This window comes from Protopterus annectens, chromosome 7.part0 (assembly GCF_019279795.1).
Source record: "Protopterus annectens isolate FY-2018-M chromosome 7.part0, PAN1.0, whole genome shotgun sequence".
NCBI lineage: Eukaryota > Metazoa > Chordata > Ceratodontiformes > Protopteridae > Protopterus > Protopterus annectens.
Window position 1 is genome coordinate 308416491 of NC_056739.1, and position 27181 is coordinate 308443671.

At 40.6% G+C, this 27181-nt stretch overlaps 1 protein-coding gene across 3 annotated transcripts in view; it reads right to left on the minus strand.

Moving 5' to 3' along the window:
* PM20D1 (peptidase M20 domain containing 1) overlaps positions 1-27181 on the minus strand; it is a 486974-nt gene that overhangs the window by 400306 nt on the left and 59487 nt on the right. The window contains exon 3 of one of the 3 annotated variants that reach the window (XM_044076838.1): positions 21635-21753. The exons of 1 other annotated variant lie outside the window; for it this stretch is intronic. In XM_044076838.1, coding sequence (XP_043932773.1) covers positions 21635-21753 — 119 coding nt within the window. Of the gene's footprint in view, positions 1-21634; positions 21868-27181 lie in introns of all 3 variants that reach the window. One more of the 3 variants, XM_044076837.1, reaches the window with a different exon arrangement.

Consider the following 27181-nt stretch of genomic DNA (forward strand, 5'->3'; position numbering starts at 1 on the left):
GCATGTGTGTTGTCCATTTTCGCTTTCATTCTTATCAGAATGGGTTTGGATCCGATCCGCAGAGCTGACTCAGCTTTATATACAAGCTCAAGGTCTTCCACTAGCTCATGGCTAAACCATATCCCAGCATGCACTAGGAAAGCTCCCCAGATCTTGTTTGCAGTTATAATAAAAGAATAGAAAAATAAAGGCAGTCTAATACCTTATAGCGCAATAAAGAAGGTCAGAGATTAATAATATCCAATTGTACCAACTCAGTCTTCCAGGAGTAAAAAGGCTGAAGGGGGAAGGAGGGTGGGATTTAAAAATGTAGGCAAAGATGGACAACACATGGAATGTTATGGTGAGTACATAACTTTTATGTGTTGTTGTCCTATCTTCGCCTTCATTCTTACCAGGATGGGACAGTGTCCCTAGCACCATCTCTCTTGGATGGCTCGAGGGAGAATATTCTTGAGTATCGTGGAACCACAGGAGGCCCTGTTTCTGGAGACCAAATTGACTTTGTAATGAGTGATAAAGGTATGTGGTCTTGCCCACTTTGTCGCAGCACAAATGGTATCAATTGGTAGTCTAGCCATAAATGCAGAAGAAGTTGCGATGGCTCTTGAAGAGTGGGCTTGGAAGATCTCTGTTTTGAGATTTATAAATGAAAGTTATGCAATCTGAAAGCCATTTTGAAAGTGTCACTTTGGAGACTGGGGAAATTCCAGTTTTAGGGACCACTCATGAAGCATCAGAATTGCTCTGCTGAGTGTCTGCTATCATGCTGGATTTCCCTGGGATATGTGTTACTATCAGAAAGCACTGGAGGACGTCGCCCATTCCCATACTCTTAGGGCCTCTCGAAAAAGGGTGTAAGATCTGGTTCCTCCCTGTCTGTTTACATACCATACAACTGAGATGTTGTCTGTCTGTACTGTAATAGTTCCCAGCAGAAGAGTTTCCTGGAATTCTTGCAATGCCAGTAGCACTGCTCTCATCTCTAGGACATTGATGTGCAAATGGGTCTCGTGATTCTGCCAAGTGCCTTGGACAGTCTTGCCCACATAATGCTCACCCTGAGAGGCATCTGTGGTCACTGTGGCTAATGGTTGGGAAGTACAAATTGTCGGCCTAGCATCACATAAATGGAGTAAAGTCACCAATGAAGGTCTTTTTTTGCAAGATTCCGTTATCAATATTTTGTGGGACATAGGCAGTTGCTGCATCGACCACTAAGTGGACAGTAGCCACTAGAGAATCCACATGTGCAGGCATGCTAATGGGATCAAGTTACTGCTTCTGCCATGGTCCCCAAGGCTTAGGACTGTTCTTGCTTGTGCTTTTTCCTTTGTAAGAAGATTTAAAACCTGACTTTGTAGAACTTGTACTCTTTCTGGAGGAAGTCTGGCCATCATCCTTGTTGTGTCCAATTCTGCTTCTATAAAAATGACACACTTAGAAGGCTGCAAGATAGATTTCTCATAAATTTATTGTAATTCCTAGGTGAGAACAGAGCTGCAAGTTGGTGTTTCTCGATTTTATTAGTAGATGCTTGGTGGTGGCGATTAGGAGCCAGTTGTCTAAATATGGAAACACCCAGAATCCTAAGAGCCTCAAGTGAGCCGCGACTACTGTCATGCATTTGGTGAACACACTGGGGACTGTTGTGAGGCCAAAGGGCAGAGCTTGAAATTGGTAGTGACTGGCTCCCAGCCAAAAGTGCAGGTGTCTCCTGGATAGCTTGTCCATTCTTATGTGGTAACTTAGACCAAAAATGAAAAACTTAAACACTTAAAAACAAAAAGGCGAGTAACACTGTGAGCAGAGTCAAAAAGACAATGATATAATCACAAACCACATTTAATGTAAGTGCTTTCAGTAAGATCAATGTCCCACCTTCATCAGACAACAAACAAAGACAATGGTACCATTTTATACAAATCACAAGTATCTCAATTGATTAATTAACAAACAATTAAATACTTGAAGCTGCTTGTCTTTAAAGGAATACTACTCAGCAAAAACAAGGTCAGTGCTAGAACGAAAATAAGTACTATAATAGCACATCTAGATGTTAAAAATTGCTTACAAATATATACCATAATAAATGCATTGTAAATGTTATAAATAATTGGTCATTATAAAACATTAAATATTAAGAATTTTAAGAGAAAGGTAAAATTCTGAAGGGGCTGTGCCAGTGGCGTTACCCCATGGGTCTTGTTCAAAATTCAACCTTTCATCGTGAATTGTTAACCCTTTTTGATAAAGAAGGGCCAGAATTTATTCTTTCACTTATAAATTTTTATAAAAGTGAAATAAATGTTCTTAAAAGTGAACTTGAAATTCTTGAACATGCCATCAAAACAGATACTGTGTTTTTTCGTTATAAATACGATTATGCTAGAATTATTTCTAGCATAGATGCTACTATGGCTAAATTATTAGACATTAAGAAAAAGAAGATTATAAGGGATGTAAATGAATATGCTGCTAATAAGGCTTACCCTCGTCTGCCACCCAATTTTAACAGTTCCAATTTTACAGCAACGAATGTTGCTGCACCTAATAATAATAATTTGGTTGATCAAGATGTGATTAATACTCCTCCATGCGTAGAGAATTCCAATGAGAACAAAGTTCAGTCTCTACGTAGGAGTGAGAGACTTAACAATCGTAACAATAATACCAGTTTTTCTCACCAAAGGCCGAATACTAACAACAACACCTGGATAACCCCAAATAACAAACAGGGTTTTCAGATGAACCAGGGTGGCAGGGCCAACAATCGCAGGGGAAACAAGAACCAAGGCCAAGCAAGGAACAAACGAAACCAACGGAGAAGATGACTGGACATTTTCAATTGATACCACACATCCTGACTAGTTCCAAAGGGGATTTTAAGATTTATAATTATACCTCTTTGGAGATAAATGAAGGAATGATTAACTTTTTCTCTAAAGGATTGTCTTTTGTCCCTGATAGAGATATGGACATTGTCAAAACTATCATGGACTTAAAGCTATTTGTATATAAACTTAATTTGAATGTGTTTATGGGTTGCATGCCTTCCCTCACAAACACCCTTAGAGTGTCAAGCGTGTTTAATCCACCACTACATGCCAATTTAAACATCTTCGAAAAAACTTGTGAAATGGACTTGAGATCCATTTCAAAAAATAAGTATTCATATAAGAAGAGAAAGTCTAACACTACGGAATTTGAAAGAGATTACCCCAACCTAGTACATGATTGTGGGATTATGGTCATGAAAACCGATAAAGGAGGCGGACTGGTCTTTATGGATCATAAATTTTATAATTTGAGCATGGAAAAACATTTGCAATCTGAACTGTATATACCAGTCAGCATTAATGAAATTAATATTGCATACAAAAAGATTAAAAACACACTTGATGACCTTTTTTTTGGAAGGGACCATAGACATGGACATACATCGGTAACTAATTATGGATGCCCCTCAAATACCAGCTCTCTTTGGTTCCCCAAAAATCCATAAGAGACTCAATGATCCTCCCTTTAGACCAATAGTTGATGGGAGGGGGTCTGTCACATATGCTTGTGCCAAATATGTAGACAGTACTTTAAAACCTTTGATCGAACAAGAAAATATTAATAAATTGGAATATAGAGAAAACTCCTATTTTCTTACTATCGATGTCAAAGACCTGTACACTGTTATTCCTCAAAATTTGGGGTTAGAGTGGATTAGGGATTTCATGACCCTTAAACACATCGATGAAAAAGTAATTTAGTTGAAACTTTGCTTGAAATTGTCATGAAAAACAACTATATGATATTTGATGGACATTACTTCCTCCAAAGGTCTGGAGTGGCCATGGGTTCTCCCTGCGGGGGCACCTTTGCTAATTGTATTATGGCCTACTGGGAAAGAACGCTGTTATTTCAAAATAGATTGTTTCAAGAAAATGTCGCCTGGTACACGCGTTACCAGGACGACATGTTCTTAATATGGAAAGGACCAAAAACCCTGGTTTCTGATTTTATTGATAGTATTTCATCTATGACGGACTTCTTTGAATTCACTTTTAAATTCGAAGAAGTATCTACTAATTTTTTAGACGTTAAATTGTAATTGTTTAAGGACACTACGAACCAAAGGTATAAAAGTATCATATATAGAAAGCCCTCTTATTCCAACTCCTTCCTTTTCTTCACCACTAGCCATCCATATCACCAAAAGAAGGCCGTTGTGAAAGGACAGCTTGTCAGAGCGTCTAGGATGGTCACTGATGAAGATGATTTTCAGACAGAATGTCTTCTTCTTAAGACCATGTTCATCAACAGAGGTTATCCTGAAGCTATGATAGATTCAATTTTCTTTGAAGTAAGTCATAAGAGGAGCACAGGTCATTTTATGCCTTTGTTGGCCAACAAATTACAACTAAATGTTGAAGGGTTTGAATCGTCCGTTAGTGTCACTGGGAATGATGCAATACCTGACTATAGAGTCAGCTTTTTTTGTACTTATTCTACAAATCATGACAGAATTAAAGAAATATTTTATAAGACTTGGTCCTTTACTTTAGAAGATTGTAGCCTATTAAAAACACTAGGAATGAAACCAGATATTATTTGTAGAAGAGGAACTAATTATTTAAAAGCATTATTAGAAAGAAAGAGTAAGCCTAAAGTAGTTAGTAAGTTTGGCATGTCTAAATGTGGGGCATGCCACCAATGCAGATTTATTATGGTCGGGAATAAAATTCAAATAAAAAATGACACATTGTACATCAATGGGAAGTTTAATTGCCTTAGTAAAGGAGTAATTTATGTAGCCATCTGTTCCCAGTGTTCTGCATTTTACATCGGAAAGACTGAGAGAAAAGTTAAACAGCATATTTATGAGCATATTTATGCAATTAATAAGAAGGATATGAATAACGCTTTGGCCAGACATGTGATGGCCTTTCCTGAGCATAATTTTAGATTAACTATTTTGCAGCAGAGATATGTCGACCCTAGAGGTGGACCGTGGCAATTGCTCCTAGAAATAGATGAAATCATGTGGCAGAAGCTTATATCTTCCCTGGTCTAAACGAACTAGTTTCTATTAAATGTATTTTAAAATGTTTAGCCCTAAATAGATGATATAATGGGTGTTAATAGTTTACCAACAACATTGTTATTTATTTTAACAAGCTAGCAACATCCCTTTTGGACAGTTTCCTTTTTTTGATGGCATCTCAAAAGATTTTACCTTTCTCTTAAAATTCTTAATATTTAATGTTTTATAATAACCAATTATTTATAACATTTACAATGCATTTATTATGGTATATATTTTTACGCAATTTTTAACATCCAGATGTACTATTACAGTACTTATTTTCGTTCTAGCACTAACCTTGTTTTTGCTGAGTAGTATTCCTTTAAAGACAAGCAGCTTCAAATATTTAATTGTTTGTTAATTAATCAATTGAGATACTTGTGATTTATATAAAATGGTACCATTGTCTTTGTTTGTTGTCTGATGAAGGTGGGACATTGATCTTACCGAAAGCACTTACATTAAACGTGGTTTGTGATTATATCTTTGTCTTTTTGACTCCGCTCACAGTGTTACTCACATTATTATGTGGTAGTACGCATCCTGGAGGTCTGTCGAACACATCCAATTGTCTTGCTCCAGAAAAGGGAGTACGGACTGCAGTGTTACCATCTGGAACTTGGGACTTTCTTACAGATTTGTTTAGGTTGCTGAAATCCAGAACTGGTCTCCAGTCCCCCATTTTCTTTGGAACTAAAAAGAATCTTATCTTGAGTAAGTTCCGGATCCTATTTGGTCTGCAAGGACTGTCTGGATGACTCTTTTTGTGTCTGGCAAATTTTGAATTTCTAATGTTGCCTGATCCCTTTGATTGCGTGGAACAGGTGGAACATCTGAGATTTTTTTATGTTTGGGACAGGAAAGGAAAAGGGTATGGAGTAACCTCTGGATATGATGCTTTGTCTGTAGCCAGGCTTCTGGGTACAAAGATAAGCGACCCCCAACTGCCTCCAGAGATGGACAGGTGGGCCTTTACTCAGGAGCACTGAAAGGGCTTACAAAAGAAAGATTCTCTGTCGCCCTGATTCTGTGGACCCCCTCTGCCACGTGGTCAGCCTCTTCCATTACTACTTCCCCCTCTGCCCCTGGGGGAGGATTCAACATGCATGTCCTAGAAAGCTCTCTGTGATTTTTGAAACCACATTTTTCCACTTCCTTTCTGACCTTTGGGATATAGTCTGGTAGGTAGGGAAAAACAGACTCCTATGGCAGAGAGATTCTTCCCTTCTTGTTCACACCTGGTTAGTGTGTTCTTGACTTTGGGCCTGAACAGAGATAATCCAAACGGGGCATTCATAAAAGAGTTAAAGGGCTCTGCAAAGTCACACAAGAGCATCCAAGAATGTCTCCTTAGGGAAATTCCTGAACCCGCTGCTCTACTTACTCCATTGGCTGCATAAGAGACCAGTCTCATGGAGGAGTTGACCACTGCGGAGAGGAAACTTTCTCTGACACCCCTTCAGCTGCTGAACCTTGGAGAGTATTCTCCTAACTCCTTCAAGAGATCTCTCTGTAGTCTTGTAAAGTGGGTCAGATAATTCAGTGATCTAACAGCAAAGGCTGATGAAGAAAAAAATGCGTTTTCCATATCTGGCCATCGTGCGAGACTCCTTGTTCCGTGGATGAACAGAAGAAGACGTATCTGAAAGTTCCTTGTTGGTGGCTGCCACCACCACCACCATAGCATCTACTAGGACTCCCTTAGTTAAAAAAATTTTGTCTGACGGGGAGGTGATGAACTTATTTGACCTCTGAGGAACAGGTTCCACTGAATCTGGAAACTCCCACGCCTTTCGAGAAACTAAATCCATAAGTTTGGCAAAAGGCGGAGACACTCAAGTGGAGGAAGGGTTAGATCCAAAAGCCTTCAGGGACATGGACTCCTCTGCTGAAGAGTTGATGGACTTCAAGCTGCCTCTCTGTTTAAGTATTTCTAAGAAGTCTCCAAAGGAGACATCATAAAGAGGCGGTCATTGAGACCCTTTGGCTTCATCAAAGTCCATAACCAAAGTGAAGGACTCCTCTGGGGAGTTTAAATGCTTCCTCTAACATAGCCTCTTCCAAGGGACTTCTTCAGAGGGGCACTCTGAAGACATTTCAAAAGAGTGGGGGGAACCCTGTGGGGCATCCTGAGGTCTAGTATCTCTGCATCCCTGTGGATGCAAAAGTATAGACGCAGACACGGTGCTTTGGGGAAGAATGTCTTGACATGATCATGGAACTACCCGTGGAGACAGCACTCTTCTCATCACCTCAAAAGCTCCCCGTGCCTGATCAGAGGAAATCTCTGGATCCAAAGAACCTGAGGGAATCCCTGCAATCAAGGAAGATGGCTACAAAGCTGAGGTAGGAGCAGAGCTCACCTGAGCCAATGCCCCGAGAAGCAAGTTCAGATCTGACAACTGTCGGATCAGACTTGCCTCCCTGGACCCAACCGGAGAGCATCAGTTCCTAGACTCCTTGAGCGCAATGGAGCTGAGGACGTTGGAGCAATGATCAGATCCGAAGATCCCGTAATAGGTCTCAGTTCTGAGGTTTCACCAATATCACCGCTGGACATTCAGGCTCCAAGGTCAGAGGTCGGGTTGGAGGAGAAATTGAAGTAGAAGGAGAGGATGTGTTCAGATCTAAAGTCCTCAGGACTGGATCTGATAATAGCATGGCTAGCGCCGGTGTCCTTAATAGCCTCTGTACCACTTTATCCACATCATTGTCGGATAGGCTCCTTGAAGACCGAGTGGAGGGGGCTGGGGACTTGGAAGACTGGAGTATAGGAGATCTAAGAGTAGGGGAGAACTGCTCCAATACAGGGGACCGGCTCAGCAACTGGAACTCCACCTGCACAGAGACTGATGGTGTTGGAGCAGTAGGTTTCTCGGATCCGGCAGTCTTTGGATCCAGTGAGGAAAGTTTTGTAATTTTTTTGGAAGGCTCTGATGGATCACTGGAAGAGGAAGATCTCTACCTAGATTTGTCAAGTCTAGAGGAAGGAAACTTAACAGATTTTGATGAACCCGGACCTTCTTGTATTGCTTCTGAGAAGGGTATTTTTTAAAGACCTCTTAGGATTAATTTGTTTTTCCTCTTCAAAAGAGCCATGTGATTGAAGGAATAGTAAATTGAACAAGACTCCTGGAGATGGACATCTCCTAAGCAATAAACACAAATAGTGTATCTATCAGTAAGGGACATTTTCTGTCCACATTTCTCACATTTTTTAATACCAGAAAATTTCAGATCTTTAGAGGACATTTTGAACACAGATTAGAACTTGAAGCAAAAAGGCTAGAACATTTTTATTTATTTATTTATTTTTTTACAATACCAATAACAACAGCAGCAACAGTAACCACAACAGTAATTCAACAATCAGTAAAATTGCAAAGGAGAGAAAAAATGGGAGGGCACAGCCCTCTAACTTAAACGGGCTATGCCTGGAAGAGACAAAAAAAGGGAAAGCCCTCTAACTTAAACAGGCCTAGGGTAAAGCAGTTCTCTAACTTAAGCAAACTAAATTTGACAATTTTTGAGAAAACAATAAAGGTAAGAAGAGCCCTCTAACTAAAACAGGCTAGTAAAGGTGTTAGATAAAAACCGGGATAGGGAAAATAAGGCCTAATGGAATACGATGGCCATCAGTAGAAAAAAATCAGCAGAAACAAAGCGGAATTAGCAAACTTGTACCAAACTAGTTATGTAAAGCAATAGTAATTAAGAATAATTAGAAATAAGTAATTCTCAATAATAGTTATAACAATAAAGGGGGCGGCCAAGGTGGTGCAGCTGTTAGCATTGCTGCCTTAAAGCAAGAGGTTCTCTGGTTCGATTCTCGGCTGGGGTACCTACTGTGCGGAGTCTGAATGTCCTCCCTGTGGTCGGGTGGGTTTCCTCCGGGTGCTCCGGTTTCCTTCCACATCCTAAAGACATGCTGTAGGTGGACTGGACACACTAAATTGGCCCTAGGTGTCAGTGTGTGCGTGCCTTCTGTGGAAGGTTAGGTGCTGTGCTGGCAACTCAACACCGTAAAACTCCACTACCAATCATGAGCGGACAGGTGATCTGCTCTGGTGACCCCTAACCGGGAAAAGCTGAAAGAAGAAGAAGTTATAACAATAAAGGAGTATACTTAACCAGAGCCAGTAGAAAGCACCCAATCTTGTTTAGCGGCAAACAAGATCTGGGGAGCTTTCCTAGTGCATGCTGGTATACGGTTTAGCAACAAGCTAGTGGAAGACCTTGAGCTTGTATAGAAGTCCGAGTTGGATCAGAGGATCGGATCTGAACCTATCCTGGTAAGAATGAAGGCAAGATAGGACAACACATCAAATTTTTCATTTAATTTGATTTTACTGGTACTTAATGGACCACTTAAATCCCGTCTCCATAAAATAAAGATGCAATATAATGATGTACAATTGTAACAGAGGAAAAAGAAGTGGCTGTTAAAGTTGGAATACATATTAAGTGCCCATAAACATACAATTTAAAAGAAATAATAGTACACAATCAAATGAACTGATTTTTGGAATATGTTTATGGAAACAAAGTGTGTTGATGTTTTGTTATGCTTAGATATACAATTTAAAGCTGATATTGATGTTATCACAAAGAAACCACAGATAATACATAGCTGAAATCAGGAGGTAGTATATTATTTAATTTACATCCCAGATGGGAAAATTAAAAACTATACATTCAAATAAAAAAAAAAAATAACATCAACTAATCTACATCAGTCACAATGATGCATACTAAATCTTATTCTAGCATAAAATGAAAGGACGGGTTATTTTAAAGACACATTAATTTAGTAAGGTCTATAACAGAAAAATGAAATGCATGGGCTGGGATTTTATACATACTACAAATAAAAATGTTTAGTTTATATACAACATTGCTTAAGTGACACACATTTTTTAAAAACAAGTTTTTGTAAACATGGAAAGCTTTTTTTAAAATCTCAAAACATCCCTAAAAGTAATGACAAAGAGATGCGAGTATACTCAAAAGAAATGAGGACTGTGCAAAACAGGTGTACTCACACTGGCAGCTGGAAAGGTGTTCCAACATTCGTCTGTAGAGCTGGGCATTCTCTGCTATGGCTTTAGGGGTTGTGGAGCAAACACTGGCATCCATAAGCTATATACACCACACACTGCCACTATTTATGTATAACTGAGAAAAAGAATTTCCAGTACATTTGCAGTGTATGGATATAACCTTGGCCTTCAACCAGCCAAGAAGATCAGGATGTCTACAGGGATATCACTGTAATGATGCAGGCACTGCTCACCAGTCTAAGGAATGTCAACTGCATCACCAAGTGCCATGTGGGATAGTGCCAAGAATCAAACTTGTACTAGGGACTGTCATGAGTCTTCTCCACTTAACACTCCTGGTGGTCATGGAATAGCAAAAACAAAAAAAAACTGCTTTCCTGTCTGCATCATTAGTGAGCCCAACAAGTGATACTGGCATCAGTAGCCATGTTTGAGCAATGAGTCACGGCAAACAAGTATGTCTGGCATTGCACAGTCAGAACAGACAGTTATCCTGGGAGTGATCTGGCAAGCAATGCAGATAAATTCAGCAGCATGGCCTGTAACAGGGTATGTCAAAGACAACACCATTGTAATACACTGTTACAGTGGACTTGGGGGGTATCAAATTGGCAGCCATGTGTTTATAGCACAGCATACCATATCAACCATCGATGCAGCATACACTTCAATAACTCCACATATAAAAGATGCAACATGGAACTACATGCACTTTCCCTTTACCACCATCATGGACTCACATGTGCAATGCGCCTCAGAGGTGCTGAACTGTGTGCATGAGGTAGTACATTCCTGTGCACTATGTTGTGCTCATGGAAACAATGTGTAGAAAGAGCAACTCGGTGACTTGTAGAGGTTTAAGCCCTCATTTGCATAATCATCATGCTAACAGGCCCATGTTAGCATGCTATAAACCCCTATAGCCATACTTGGCATCATCACTTTACAGAAGACTACACAGGGCTACATATACAGAGGTACAACAGTTGGAGGTAATAAACTCTGCTGGATGATACAATTCTAGCATTTTTGAAGAAATATGAGCAGTGCCTGGTTAATGTTTCATAACATAATACTTATACAGTGCCACACAAAATGGACAGGTGGTAGGCAGTGTAATGGAAAGGATATAATTAAGGTAAGAAGAAGTGTAAAACTTTTACTGGCCAGGATAAGCAGACTCGGCCTGTACAAATATGCCTTCCATAGTAAAATCATGTTATCAATCACATCATGTTCCTTTGTCATGGTTTCCAACTGTTACCACTATGCTTTTACATTCTTGGGGGAGGTTTACGCTGATTTGAGTGTCAGGGGTAGTGTTCATACGTAAACAAATATCCTACAGTGTTTACTACCAACTGATGGCCTACAGGAAGCATTGCATAGTCTACATAGAGGTATGCTGGCCATATTGACATACTTAAACAGTGTGGTCTATACTTCACAGTGATAAGACTAGTAAGGGCAAACCCTGAAGTGCAAATTTTCACAGGCCACAAATGAGGTCTTGCGGCACACTTTTCATCTGCATGGGTGATGGCTTTTCAGCCAGGAGAGAGCTGACTGGGCCTACAGGGAATGTCCTTGGCAAGATATGGTTTCAGCTGTAAATACTGTTGGAGGCCAGGACCAGATCTATGAACAGGTCAGGTGTCAAACCACAGATATTACCTGCAATGATGAAAAGGATGCACATCAACTTGTGGGTCAAAGAAGGATAAAAGGAGCAGTAGAACAACTCTTGACAGAGAGAAGGTTCCTGGGGATGCAGTCCTCAAAGTCACATAATGCAGTGCTGTATACTTTAACCGAGCGTCAGCACAACAGAGTATCTGCAGGTGAGGCACAGTGGGTACTGCTATGCCTTTAGTACACCTTAGCTCTTTCAGAGTGATACATTTTGTAATGAGCATCCACTTAATGATGTTTTGTTGTATGAACAGGTACATCAGGAATATGACATCCATAGGTACCTGTATGAGGTAACATATATTAACATTTATGTTTTACAGTCTGCACTGTACTTTTTATCTGTCCAGCATTAGGCTGTACAGGCCTACTAATTTCTCTCTCTCTTATTAAAGGTGGTTATCTGCAGAAGTTGTAAAGTAGTTACTTAAAAAGATGTCCAAATTTTGGGAAGTTATGCCACTGGGAGTAAGGTGAAGGTAATGCCTTATACTGTCCATTGTTTCTTCCTTATCCTCACATATGATTTATTATCCAGTACCAACACAGCACAGCCTCCACTGCTTGATGTTGAAGACATCAGATTTTGACCATGATGGTGGTTAACAGGTGGTATAGTCAGGGACGACAATGGCAGTGCTGGACACAGGGAGTGTGACCAGAAGATCCCCAAACAAACCATGGACACAGCATCTGTGCTTGCGGACATGCAAGACACAAACATACTACACAGGCAAGACAGGTCATACCTGTCACTTGCAGAGAGGGCACAGTATCGCCTACAGCGGCCCAGGCATTAATGCCTGCCACAAGGACCATGGGGGGGGGGGCAGATGGGTGTGCATACTGGTGATCAGATGTGTGGTTACTGCTCTCCACCATACCTGTGTCAAAGGTTGCCTCGCAAGGTATGTGCAAGACAGTAATGGAGGCAGAGGCTACTACCCCATTTACTTTTAGGAAATGATACAGGTATGACAAGATGTACAGAATGAACTACAGGACTGCAGCTCCCATATATCTGACATCTTGTTTATACTGGAACTGATACTGTTGCAAGGCAGGTCTGTCAGGTCTTGCCCACCATATGGCAGGTGTGCCAAGTGCAGCTGGCCAACCTCTGCCTCCACAGATGATAACCATCCTGGACATGGACAGGTGAGGATACGATCGTGCAGCCCCAGCACTTCCATGGCAACATCAGGGATGGAGATGCCTGCAGCTAGGAAAAGGTGTCCCAGGGGTAATGGCAGCTGCACCAGGGGCTGGTCTAGTAATGGGCACAGCTTGAAGTTATATTGTGGACCTACATCTTTGCAAGGCTGTGACATTATGAGTAAACTCCTGGTAATGGCAGCCCCCATGGGAAGCTATGCACAGGGGGACAGCCACTCACCTTCGATGAATGCCCTGGACCAATAACAAATATCAAGCCCCAGCAGTGCATCTACTGTTGAGATTGTGTCCCAGCATGCATATACTCACACACACACACACCACTGCTGCTCCTACTGCCTCATACACTCCAGATAACCAATGGCAGATGCCAACCCCATAGACTCTTGCAGTATTGTCCCTTGCCAGTTCATATACACATGTGCACGTGTACATGTTCTTCCACATCACCCATGTTTTCCATGCGGAAGGCACTGGACAGTTACACTTCCTTTCTCCTCCTGTGTCCTGCTCTTTGTACACAGTTACTTGAGTTACTTATGTTTGATGTACAGACTGGCTAGTCTACACACCGATAATCTTAGTCTGGTTTGGGTTTGCATACATCACTTTTACTGATGTGTATATGCTTTGCTGTGTGGTGGCTGCTGACTGTTTGCCCGTCAGTCTAGCATGTGCATCCCATGCTGGTTGCCCCTCCACTGATTTCTCATCCAGCTCAGCCTTCACTGCTTGGTGTTCAGTCACACTTTCCATCAGCTGTGGTTCCTCCCTATTTCAACTGCCTCTTAATAGTCATATTGTGTAAGAGTGTGCAAAGTGAAAATATTTTTATCCATGTGTCAGGGTCATACTGCAGGGGACCACCAGATACATACATACCTTCCAACAGCCAAAACACATACTCCACAATTACCAGAGTTTGTGATAAGGAATAATTATATGCATGGATTGCCGATGCTGGATATGCGCTGGAGCCACAGCTGATGGCATCCATACTTAAATCCATACAGTGTGACAGACCATGCAGAAGTCCCCCGCTGAAAATGTTTCTATAGATCATGGGTGTGCCATATCTGGATGTTGGACTAACCTTTTGGATGGCCTTCAGGCACATGGTAGATGATACTTTGTGCATTACAGAGCACCTGGCAGTTAACTGAGTGACACCCTTTTCAGTTCACACATATTCCCCCCAGATTACCAAGTGGGTCCTTTGTTTCAATGTTGTTGCAGTGTATGGCTCTCAGCACCTCAAAGAAATCCCACATAGTTTCATCTCTCTCCTCTATAGTACATGTAAACCACATATGCTTCGCCACATGCTGCAACATGGCATAAGCATATGTCTGGGATACCCCCAGTATCTCTCCTACTGGTCACTGAAAGGCCCCTGTAGCTAGTATGTGTAAAGCCACACATACCTTGGTGTCCACTGGGATGATCTGGGTATTCCAACTCCCATGAGTCTACAAATAAGGTTAACACATTTCTACCACTTGCTGTATATGGCCCTTACCCACATGGAAATGGTCTGCAATGTCAGTATCAGAGAGGTCATGAAACATTAAGCAAGGACAGATGACATGGCACCTAAGGGAGATGTACATGACTGTGGCTCACAATTACAATGGTCTCTTGCATATACATGCTGCCTAATATGCTGGGGAAATGCCAAGCATATTTTCACAATGATACTGTATGTATGTAAGGATTTTGTTGTGGCCACTAACAGTAGTAGTTGTGCATCATATTGTGGGAGTTTATACTTTTCTGAATCAGTCAACCATCTTGTTTTGTCTAATCTGCATACATGGTGCACATCATTTTAATTTTGCTGCTCATTATAATCTCATTGTACAGTGATTCAGCATACGCAGTGATAAGCTCTGTCACTCTCACTCTGTGCTAGTCTTTAAATTGCACTCTCTGTTGGCGAGTACTAGGTCTGGAAGAAAACATCTGGGGAATACCAACAGTTAAGGGCACTAGAAACTTCAAAACTTCGCATGCGGTGCTCCCTCCGGGATTCAAGATGAGCCTCATTTCACAGCAACTCATTTGTTAGTCATTAGCCTGTGAAAAGGCAAACTTCTCCAGCATTTTGGCCAAAGGAGGAAACATAAAAACAGGATGATGAGTTTCATTTTTCAGTGACGCAGACATTTTACTTCAATAATGGAAGAGTGAAGCAAATGAAACAAAGGGCCTATTAACTAGTACAAGTTAGTTTTAATATGAAAATCTAGGGTTGTATTATCACAGTTAAGGATGAGATACAAGACAAATTTCTTGCAGCTTGGTGAAAATATTTAATCCCATTTGCTGTTAGACACTGCAGCTATCTTGGGTTTGATTCCAACAAAGTCAATTTGCCTAGTGTGCAACTATGGGCCACTTAACCAGACACTGGATCTGTGTCATCCCTGAAAAGGGACTACATGTTCACTGACCTTATCCAGCTTAAAAAAAAAAAAAAAGTACTAGCCTGGCATTTACTGCACAGGATTAAAGTAAAGAGCTGCTAACAAATTGTTTCCTGTAGCCCAGAGGTTGATTCCTCCATCCTACATCTGCCTAATATGCGACTCTGAACACGTCACTTCACCAGACAGTGCTCAAGGACAGTTAGAAAACAGGGCAAGGCTCCTTACTGGTCTTTGAATAATTTATTTATTTCATTTATTTATTTTTAAGCCTCCAGATGATACACCTGATGGCTCTCCTACTTGCATGTTATCCCTTCATTTGTACCTGTGATGGGGGATGCAAGAGTAATGGCCCACTCATGGTCAAGGTGAGAGCCCTGTGGCCCCAGTGATTCCTTCTCTGAAGTAAAAGCACTTTCAGCCCATTCATTCCCCCTGGAGGTGATAGTCAGGTGTGACAGAGCACACCATCTTGCCAGTCATACATTCCACCTCTCAAGCCTGACATATGAAGGTTCCATGCATGCCTTTTAATGCATGGGCAAGCGCTGCATGGACACACCTCTTTGGCATCCATGCAGTACGTAGTACACTGACCCAGAAAACAATCCTGTATGGACCAGCAATGCAGTAGGTCAAACTGCCTCACTTCCCCCCCAAGATAAAACAGTTGGCATCAGTTGTTCATTCCCACAATCCCCACCCTAAGCCCTGCCAATCTATTAATCATAACTGAGTTGTTATGACTCACAGTCAGGTCCTTCTCTCTCTCTATGTCATAGGACTGAGTGCCAGCAACATTTACTGTTATAAACTAGTCTCTCACATACTGTTCTATTTTTGCAAAAGAAAAATATTCACTAGTTTTTAGAGTACTGTTACCTTTAAAGTAACTGTCTAAGGAATATGACTTCCTTAATGATCCTAGGTTTACTTTTGTTACTATACTCAATGCAATAAGGGACAGTATACAAAACAATGCCATATGGTCGAAATCAAACATCAAAATTATGTCCAATATTGGTAAAATACATACGCTAGAACTATTCAAACTCTGCAAGCAACTGTTGACTGCTCAAAATGTTCTTAATCTTTCCAAGAAAATACAAGTCTGCCGTCTTATTACTTGCTACTACTTCTTTTTTTTATTTTTGCAGAATACTGGTCATTTAAAGTATCAAAACCCAATAATTACCTCAATTTTTTTCAATCACTTCCATATTACCAATTAGATACTAACTGATTAACTGGTTAAAAAGGGATAGGCCTATTAATTTCAAACTACTCAACAAACCCTAGCTCAACAATAAATCCAAGGGTAAAAGATCTGTTTATGTTAACAATGTTCATTAGAATTAAAGCTGTTTGCTTTATTCAACTGTCATTAATTCACAGATTCATAGGTTCATACTAGGTTAATGAACAACCAGGCTCTTACAAGCTCGCTGCACAACCAAACCCAAACCAGCATTGTCCCAGAGTTCCTTGGATGCCTACATGGTGGGGTATGTTAATAAAGATGTAGCCAAGGGTTATGTGGGGAGGGGGCTATGTTAGCTGGGAATTAATTTACTTACCACTAACCACTGTCCATTAGAGACACTGGGAGCCAGACTGGAGGTGAATTTGTGATTTCCCATGCAATGATAAAGGTTTCTTTTGAATAGGGTCAGGGATGAACTGTGTTTTACTTATATGGGCAGCTTATTCCATAGCACGTGGATCCTTTGAGACACATATCAGTCACTCCAGCAGGCTCTCTTTATATCACAACGTTTAGGTGCTTGGATTTAGTGTTTCTGGTGCTGTTTGTTTTGTGGAGGTGCAAGAAATCCAAAATTGGATCGGAGGATGCCTTATATGTTAGGCATAGATTGCTTCTCAGTAATCTGTAAGAGACTGAATACAGAAATAGGACCTTAAGGGGATCTGTGCATGACAGGGTATTGATACCTTGGATTCTCCTGATAAGGAACTTTTGTGGGCATTCCAACTGTTGCAAGTGCCTGGTTAGGTACATGCCAAAGGAGGGATTGTACTCCATGATGGGTCTAATAATGGATTAATAGAGTGGTATTATTTCCTTGGACCTGGATGCCAGACAGAATGATTTTCTTAGTATTACAGCTACTTGTTGATTGAGCACTACAGTACTGTCTGCATAGTTTTCCAGATCCCTAACTAACAGGTCAGCTGTTAGAGGTGTCTTATTGATGAAGTAATTAGCTTGGGTAGAAACTTTCCCAAAGGGCACTATACTACACTTCTTTGCATTGTGTTTTAATCCATGGCTTTTGCACCAGTCATTTGTTTGTGTTAGACCCTCCTGTAGGAAGTTAGGGTCATGGAGGGATTCATAAATGCTCTCAATTTACAGTCATATGCAAACTTGGTGAGCTGGAGGCCTATGACATTAGACTTGACTTCTAAGAAGTAGATGCCAAACAGCAGTGGGGCCTAACACAGAGTCCTGGGGTACTCTGTTGCTGACCGGTCTCTTGATGGAGTTGGTCTCACAGATACTGACATCTTAGGGTCCTACTGTGAGCCAGCTGGCACTCCAGTGAGTTATATAGGGCTTTATGCCTAGTTCTGACAGTCTGTCAACAATACCTGAGTGGGGGATTGTATCAAAAACCTTGGCCAGGTCAATGTAGGAGGTACGCACCATTTTCCCCTCATCCATAGCCATGGTAACCTCCTCAAAGAAGTCTACCAGGTTAAGGAGGCAAGACTTTCCCTTAAAGCCAAACTGAGAAGGGTCCTAAATCTGCAGGTTGCCAATGTCCTTGTTGATCATTTACATGATAATTCATTCTATGGCTTTGCATATTAAGCTTGTCAGACTGATTGGTCTGCAGTTTCTAGGGTCAGTTGATGGTCCACCCTTATGAAGAGGGATGACTGCTGCGGCCTTCCATTCACCTCACATATAACCTGTTTTGAGGCTGTAGTTGAACAGTGCCTCAAGTAGATCTGCAAGGTCTTGTTTTAGACTATTCAGGAGGCAATTATGGATATTGTTGGGGCCCAATGAAGTAGTGTTTGTGGACTTAGCAAGTGCTCCCAACACCTGCTCCCTGTTGGTAGGTGGGGGGATATGCTAGAATAGATTTCACAGGAGTAGTGGGGGGGTTGAAGTTAGAGCTAAATTTATCAGCCAGTAGAGTTGCCATGTCATCCTGATCAGTGAAGGTTGTGTCATTTACGACTCAACACTAATGAGCATTACCTTTAAGGTTCCTCACACAGCTGAAAAGGCCTTGCAATTGTCCTTAGCCTGAGAGGCCATCCTGACCTCGTAACTGGGCTTGGACTTTTTAGATCTCTCGGTTTCTTGTTTAGCTGAATCAGAGAGCTCTTGTCTCTATGAGAGTTGCTGTTTCTAATTCTGGTCATGACAATTTTTCTTTTGTTATACAGCTTATTAAACTGAGGATTCCACCAGTATGGTTTGTTTTTGGTATTCGATATAGGCTTACTTCTGGTAGATATGGCAGCTTCAGTGCAGCCATTTACATGTTTGCACAGAGTTTCTGTAAATAACTCTGCCTAGGTAGCTGTGTTCTCAGGGTTTGGGGGAGCTGTGAATTTTTTCAAACTGTTGCTTAATAGGATATAGCTTGCTTCAGTACAGTTGCTAACTTTTACAGGTTAAACTGGGTTTTCTAAATTGATTTTTATTTCAAAGGAGATGGCTTTTTGGTCAGATTTCACCAGTGAGGACATGACATAGGGACAGGCTGTAACACTCTCCCATGTTGGTGAGTACTAGGTCCAATATGTTTGATCCTCTGGTTGGAAAAATCACTATCTGGTCCAGTGCGTCTGCATTGCTAAAGCTGAAAAAAATGTGCCTGTGAGTTAGAGGCAGTGTACTTTTCCCAGTCTATGGAGGTGTCTCCTATGAATAGGGTATTTGGTAGGATAGTGAGCACCTCTAGTAGGTCTAGGTAAGAGTTGTGAGCTTCATGGATCATAGAGGGTGACCTGTAGCTGGCCATGGTGGGGAACCTTGTCTCTGTAGACTTGGACATGGATGAAATCCAGGGCATTATCCCACCTAACCAACCAACCTAGAGTTGCATTTGCTGCTTACATAGATCAAAGCATCCCCACCTTTAGCTCCTATCTGTGCTGCTTTTGGTCTAAATGAGTGGAAGGCACTGTAGACTTCCACTGCCAGAGCACTTTCTGTGGCTTTATACCAAGGTAACAGCACCAATGTCTAGAGTGTTGAGAGCTTGTAGGGTGTGGAGTTTCTTTTTTTAAGCTCCCAGCACTGGGCAGTAACACCTTAAGGTTGATTTGATTATTTATTTATTTATTTTTTTACGTTGGTAGTTCTGTCGTTCTGGCATTATCTAAAAAGTGTTCTGAAGGGATGGATAAAGTTTTAGCGAGTATCTGAAAGCCCAGGTGGGACAAAAACTAACATTACTATTCCATATTGGTATACAGAACAGAAATTTTTTTTCCTGCTTTATTAACAACGCTAACACTGTTATTTTAGAGAAGCCTGTTTTTTAACTAGGAAATGCACACTTGTTAAAACTCTTACATAGTCTGTTTCTGTCCTACTACTTTATACTTCTAGATGGTAGATACCTCTTCTACACAGACTAGCCTGTCTTCCATAGAAATACTTGTTACCATATTCTTTACAGTATAATTGTTTAATGTCTGGTGAGGCCACTACCTCACCCCAAAGTAATAACACTTTAATGTTTTTTGTTTCTTATGTGTGCATTCAAGAACTAGCAGTTTAATGTGGAATATGTGTGACCTACCATCCTCACTGCATTACTTGTACTACTATTGTGCGCTCTCTTCTATGTAAATTTGTATCACTGTTCTACTACGTAATCTATTTTAACTTCTGTTTTATATCTTGGAGCCTTTCTCCCTGGGCCTCTGCTGAAAATGGGCCTTTCTTGGGCTCAGTCGGACACTCTCGGTAAATAAATGTAAAATAAATAAAATCCTCAACTAAAATATACATATTTTACCTGAAATTTTCACAGAAACTTTTATTTTAATTTCTGGCTTCACCCCAATACAAAGTGCACCTTAGGATTCTCTACTCAGTGTATGGGGTCCCTGATAAGCAACAGGCAATGTAACATTTACATGAAACATACCTTTCTGTATTCTGGCTTTAAAGAGGTGTTCCCAAAGTCTGATAACACCTGTGTGGCCCATTGATCCCCTTTGTAGATGTGCTCTCCAACACAGAATATCATTGGCGTCAGATGTGTTCCTTCACTCCAAGACAAGTTAATACTGTGGCAAGGTATGGCTCACTTGGATCATGAAACAACAAATAGCATACCAGAAGAGTACTTGGCAGACTCAGACAGTAACGCTGATGCAAAAATCCCCACTTTTCTGCCTGACAGCACATCACCACTTTATATCAGCTGTTCACTGCAGAGGAATTTTGGTGACAAATATAAAGCAGCAGATATGCCTTAGACCTAAAGTGCTGGCAGATGCAAATATACATTATGGACCTGGATTAACTGAAACAAAAATACTAGAAGTGCCCAAATAGGAAGGATGTGGCTTAACGATTTTAAAAATATGCAATTTCAAATGTAGCTATTTTTTTTTCCAGAGAGAATTATGCAGTAACTAAAACTGGTGCTCAAGAAGCAAGGTTCAAACCCCATAAAAGCCAAACAGAAGCTGAAAATAAAACAAACTTGTCAGTGTTAATTTCAGACAGTCCCACAATCATATGAACATATGTCAGCAAAGCAAAGCAATAGTTTGTTTAAAGTGATTTGCCAATGTTCAGACAATCACCTTTGCAGTATGGAGTGTGGTACATTAACTGCTGACCAGCACTTTCCTAAATAAGAGAACAGTTTTCTCTTCTTTTTCACACAGATGAATACTTTTAAAAATGCATTTTCCATACCTGACATCACTTAGGATAAACAGAGAACTTCACCCTCAGTGTTGTCAGGGTGGGAGAAATGTGAGTTGTGTCCACAGATTTTCAAGGATGCATTACCAAGCATGAGCAAAAGTGCCCCATTATAGTCTACAGACTCACAAAATGTTACCCCAAGGTAATACCACCTTAGGAAAAATCAAATGCTGTAAAGCAAAGAATCAGCAGCAAATCACTTTAGCATTTATCATCTCATATTTAACATGGTTTACATTAAACGTCTGCTGATAACAGGCCTTACCATCAAACAATGCTTATCATCCACCGTTCCCCGTCCATAGATGAAACCATTCACCTCTTCTCCAGAGAATGGAGGGACATCCCAGTCTTCGTCTGTGGCAGGGACGACATCCAAGTGAGCTAGCAACATGTAAGGTTGAAGAGCACGATTAGAACCGGAGATGGTGAACAGGTGACTGTATTTCTCAATCACCTCATAGTGCACCAGGTGGGAGGAATGCACTGCAGGAAAAACTTAGCGGAGGAAGAGAAGGAAAAGGATTATGATACTCAGTGATTTTAATATTCAGTGTTTTTATTCTACAGCTTCATTTTCTGCTACAAGCATGTCTTTTCCACCTTGTGTGCCCATGATTCTAATGGCCTAAACTCTTCAAAGTGCTCCTCTCCTTTCTTCTGTATGAAGAATTACGAAAACTAAACAGATCACAATGTATTCATTTTGTTACTACTCCACAGTGACTCCATGGGATGCCTACAAAACAATGTATTCTGATCCACTAGTACGTAATAAAGATGGCTCACTGGACAACAGAAAACAATGATGCTGCTAAAGTGAGGGTGGGTGGGCAGGCTTACACGTTTATAATGGTAAAGCAACCTTGCACACAGATTGTGAAAAACTGTTTACTAGATGTCCAATTTCAGCATTCATGTAAATACTCATACATGTGCAGCCTACAAAGCAGCTAACATTTCTCTCTGAAAGTCACATGACCCTCAAGTCCAGTTTTAAGTTACATTTATGGTCTAGGTGACAATAAATCAGAAGAATAATACAGAAAGCATGACTTGCAGGACTGGGGTAGGGGAATTGAATTAGAAATGCAAAAAGCCCTAGCAACAAAGTGTCAGAGTTGTTCAGATACTGGAAAAAGCAATAAGGGGTTATGAAAGATAAGCCCTATCTCCCTTTTCTCCACTGTGGGCGCACACACATCTGTATGACTGCAGTGACTACCTATACTGCTGCAAAAGTATGTTACTCAACAATGTATCAGGTGTAAAACTGTATCTCAGTCTTCTCATCTCACTTTAACAGCTGGTGTGTGTAGCTTTATATTTAATGCCAGGCCTAAAGGATAACCAGGCAGTAGGAACAGTACAGTCATATTGCAGCAAAGTTTAAGACTCATAGGTTACAACTTAACAAGCAAAGCTCTAATGTAAATAAAGATTTTGCCCAGTGTCCCTTCTATTTGCAATTCATTTGGAAACCTAGCATGTTTAATAAGGCAAGCTAGGATACGAGGTTACCGATGGGGTTAGAATATGGATCTGAAAATAGCACTGTATGCTGCTGCTGATGTAATCTTAATGCTGACTCACTCCTACAAGGGCTTAGGAAAGCTATTTTCCCCACTATGGGAGTTTGGAGAAACCTCAAGTTATAAAGTAAATGTACAGAAGACAAAGGCTTTGTGGATAAATTTAGTGGATGGGGAGATGTGACAGACTTCTCTTCGATGTAGAATAACAGAGAGCTAAAATACTTGGGCATTTGGTTATTGGAATTATATGAAAACTCCTTAAAAAAATCCTAGTCTAGTAAGAGGTCAATGATAAACATCTTACATAAATAAAGAGCATTAAATTATGAAGTAGATCAGAAAGTGCAGACATTGAACTGGCAGGTAGTTCCACTCCTCTTATATCTACGGCATTCTTTTTGATCCTCCTCAGACAATCATGCAGAAGCTCAACAACTGAATGAGAGACTTGCAAGTATGTGATAAAAACTAAGAGTAAAACAGGAAAGGGTTACTCTCCCAAAGATCCAACGGGCTTAAGGCTACCTATGACAGACCACTACTATAAACCTCTTGATAATGGACAGATAAAGAGCATTACAATATGCAGTAAGGCGGGGACAAATGGTTCAAGTCAAAGTCTTCTGGATACGCCAACAAAGCTGGATTGAGGCAATCAGGAGAGCAGAAGCTGAGGAAACTAATACCCCCCCCCCCCCTCACAATTTTAGAGACAAGAATACTTGAAGCTGGAGACAAAAGACTTTCTCAATAGGAAGAATAGAGGATAGCAAAGTTAAGACTACAGCCTGGAGATGGAGAAAGACATAAATTACCTTTTAGGAACTACTGAAGGGGGATAGATTTATTGAGATGGGAGGAGGTTAAACAGAAATACCAGTAATAATCAAGTATTTTGCATTTTCAGATCTTGTGCAAAGATCTTAAAGCTTTAGATGGGGTACAGATGCAGCAAGGGAAATGGCTACCCCTGCTTTCTTGGTGGTTTGAGGTAAGGCACAATCGAAATATCCCAAAGAGTCTAATAGGGAGCATATATAAATATAGGACACTGTAGAGTGACCAGAAGAACTAAATGGCAGAGATTAGAGCTGATGTTCAGAAAGTAAAAAATGATTTTACTCAGACATGATGGGAAAAGGCATGCATGCTTCCTGGGAAAGTGATAAGGTTGAGATAATCTGAGTTTTCATTTTGAAGTGCATGCATAGATATATCTATACTCAGCCAAATCTAAACACAAGCATATTGGGAGTGACGGATAACTGTTGGAGATGTGAAGAGGAACTAAGAGGAGACTAGGAGGACATCATCTGGAGCTGTTCAGGACTAGAGCAATTTAAAAAAACACTTGGAAGATGTTGCAGAGCTATATTTAAGGGGTACAGATGTCTTGCTGTCCAGGGAGAGATTCCTGTTGAGGACGAGTGAAAGTGAAAGTCAGGAGGGGAAGATAATAACATTGATATGGATTATATTGTTGATTGCTAAAAGATTGGAGTTTAGGACTGGTATAATTTTAAAGTGTTAACCTTGGAATCACAAGGTACAGGGTTTGATTCTCACCTTTGAAAGGGAAAATGGCTAGGCTTAAAACTGCCTACAAGGGCAGCTAGATTAGTCCTTATCTATGAACCTAAGATAGAAAAATAGGAGAGAGTCTGAAGAGAGAGGAAGTAGAGTGATGGTTATTGTGTAAAACCTGGACAGACGGATGCCAGGGTGGCAGTGGGAGGGAAGGCCCTCATATAATCATTCTAACTTATTAGACTGTCTTTCATTTTAGGGCTTCAGAATTTCTTTTTGGAACCTCTGTGCCATTGCTTTTTAAACACTTGCTTTCCAGCACCCTAATGTGACTGTTTATTTTGTTTTTTTTTTTAAAGAAAGTTGTAGAAGCATTGAATACCTTGATAAACTTGGAGAAGGATGTCTGAAAAATCTGAGAAACCCCTTGAATCATCTTCCCTCTCCTGTTATACTTTTTAATTACCTCTGCAGTAGAAGGTCCAAAAAATAGTTCTCTAGCCAATGGGGGGGATTAAATTTCATTCTGACATCCTCTGGGAGGTTTTGGAATGCAGCCAGGCAACCCTCCCATGACTGTGCCAGTAACAACAGCCCTGGAGGCAGCATCAGCAGTCATATGCACATTTCAAACAACAGGTAGTCACTTGCGACACAGAAGACACAAAGTTACACAAAGCAGATTTCTTCTCATAAGAGAAAACATATCCCAAAATATCTCTCATATTCTCACAAGTGGCAAGAATAAACCAACACATGAGCTTGACAGTCAAGAATTCTACAAACAAGTGTTGCAGAAAAATACACTTTTTCTCAAGACTTATCAAAAGTCTTCCCATCCTTGTCAGAATCAGTAGGATTTGTATAAAATAAATGTTTAACAGCAGGTGGATTTACTAAAGCAATAGCAGCTGGGTCAGATCTGGAGGAGAGTATAAAAACTTAAAAGAGAGCGATTCGCTTTATATAATTTGCTTTTTTAGAAGCAGCAGGCTGAATGTCAGGGAAATTACAGGCTGCAATAAACCATCTTCTAAAGCAGACAGGAGAGGAGGAATAGGAAGGAGTAGGTTCTAGAAATTCCAGATGTGACATCTCATAATATTTTCTAAGGGAGTGAGAAAATTCACCGTTTTCCCACCGAGACAACAGATTCATTCTGGAAACAGTTTCAGAGAAAGAGAATCATTTAAAGGGACAGACTGTAGTCACATTCTCCTCAGAATCTGAGTCAGAAATCTTTGGAGTCAACACATAACCTGTTCCCTCACAATTATTTTAAGGTCCAACTTCTTGAATCTGTTCAGAAGGGACGAGAGCTTACACTAAACCCTAAGCTAAGCCCAATAAATTACTCCTGTCCAGTGCCACTGAGACAGAAGACATGTTTACATTTTTGTTTCTTTTTGACAGGAATTTGACTCAGAATTGCCACTAATAGCCTCCCTAGAGATGGATATAACTTTCTGGCTAGACAGTGAGACATTTCTAGCTCTTCTTCCGGCAACAAGAGTGCCTCTCCCTTGCCCACCAAGGGCACTGCAACAGCTGTAGGAGACATGACTAACCATCAGCCCATTGTGACTCGAGGGACTACACCAGTGGGGTGCAAGGAAAAAGATGAATGGTCTGAGGAACCATCTGTGGCAGTAGAAGCCACCCACCTGCAGCTGAGGCACTTTAGGAGCATGCTGTGGTGGCCAAAGGATGTTTAACAAATTTCTTATTTTTATGGCTAGAAGGAGGACTGAAGAACCAGTAGCTTTTTCTATGGTTAAGCCTGAAAAAGTGCACCATTCCCTGGGAAGTCAAGCAGCAATCATCAGTAAAACAGGTACGTAATAAACAAGTAATCTTTTCCCTGATAAAATGCAGTAAAAATCACTTTGCATCCTTACAGCAGTCTTCAAAAGTAAACCAACCCAGATTTCTGCAGAGAGAAAAAGTAGTTCAAAACAAGTTTAAACAATTTCTTACGACAAAAATAAAAAAGTAATGTTCCTGTTTAAAAGTGTTCAAAAATCATGTGACAGTCAAACAAAGCACTTAAACTTAGCATAAAATACAAAGTTTTACAGAAAAATTTTTGACACAAGAAATACAGTAGAAGCTTTTTCCTGAAGGGAATTTATCTGCCCAGCAATGGAACACTGTTAGCCTACCACTGGTCCTCGAAAAGCCACAGAGAAGTGCTCCGTTTGGCGTTAGGAAAGCTCTGTGGGGTTTGGCACCCCAACTTGTCTTATTTAGCTCAAACTGACTTATGGTTTGGGTGTGTGGAAGGTACCCTGAAACACTAGAAACTGGCTGGCTGTTACATCCTTGGCAGAATATAGCCCATATAGTTTAAGCTACTGCAGCAGTGATCAAATGATTAACACTGGAAGGCTTTAGCAATGTTTCTGTAATGGTTAGTATTTCTGGACTATATTGCTGAAATAATGCTTGAAAGTGGGCTATTTTATTGCATATACCACTGTCATGTGAATTATTCTTAGGTCTTTGTCTACTACTTTGCAATATAAAAATTGTATCATGTGCATAGGCAGCATCCAAGGGATGCTTTATTCCTTAGTGTTTCCCCGTGGCTGCTGAGCGATCCTAGCCCTAGCATCAATTTTGCACTCTCTCCAGCTTGCATATCCCGTTCTAAGAATTAAGAACCTACCCCACTTTAATTTACCTGCTGTGCTACCCTTAAACCAAGGACTACTGCCATATAAACTCCGCACTCCCACCACTTCAAGGAA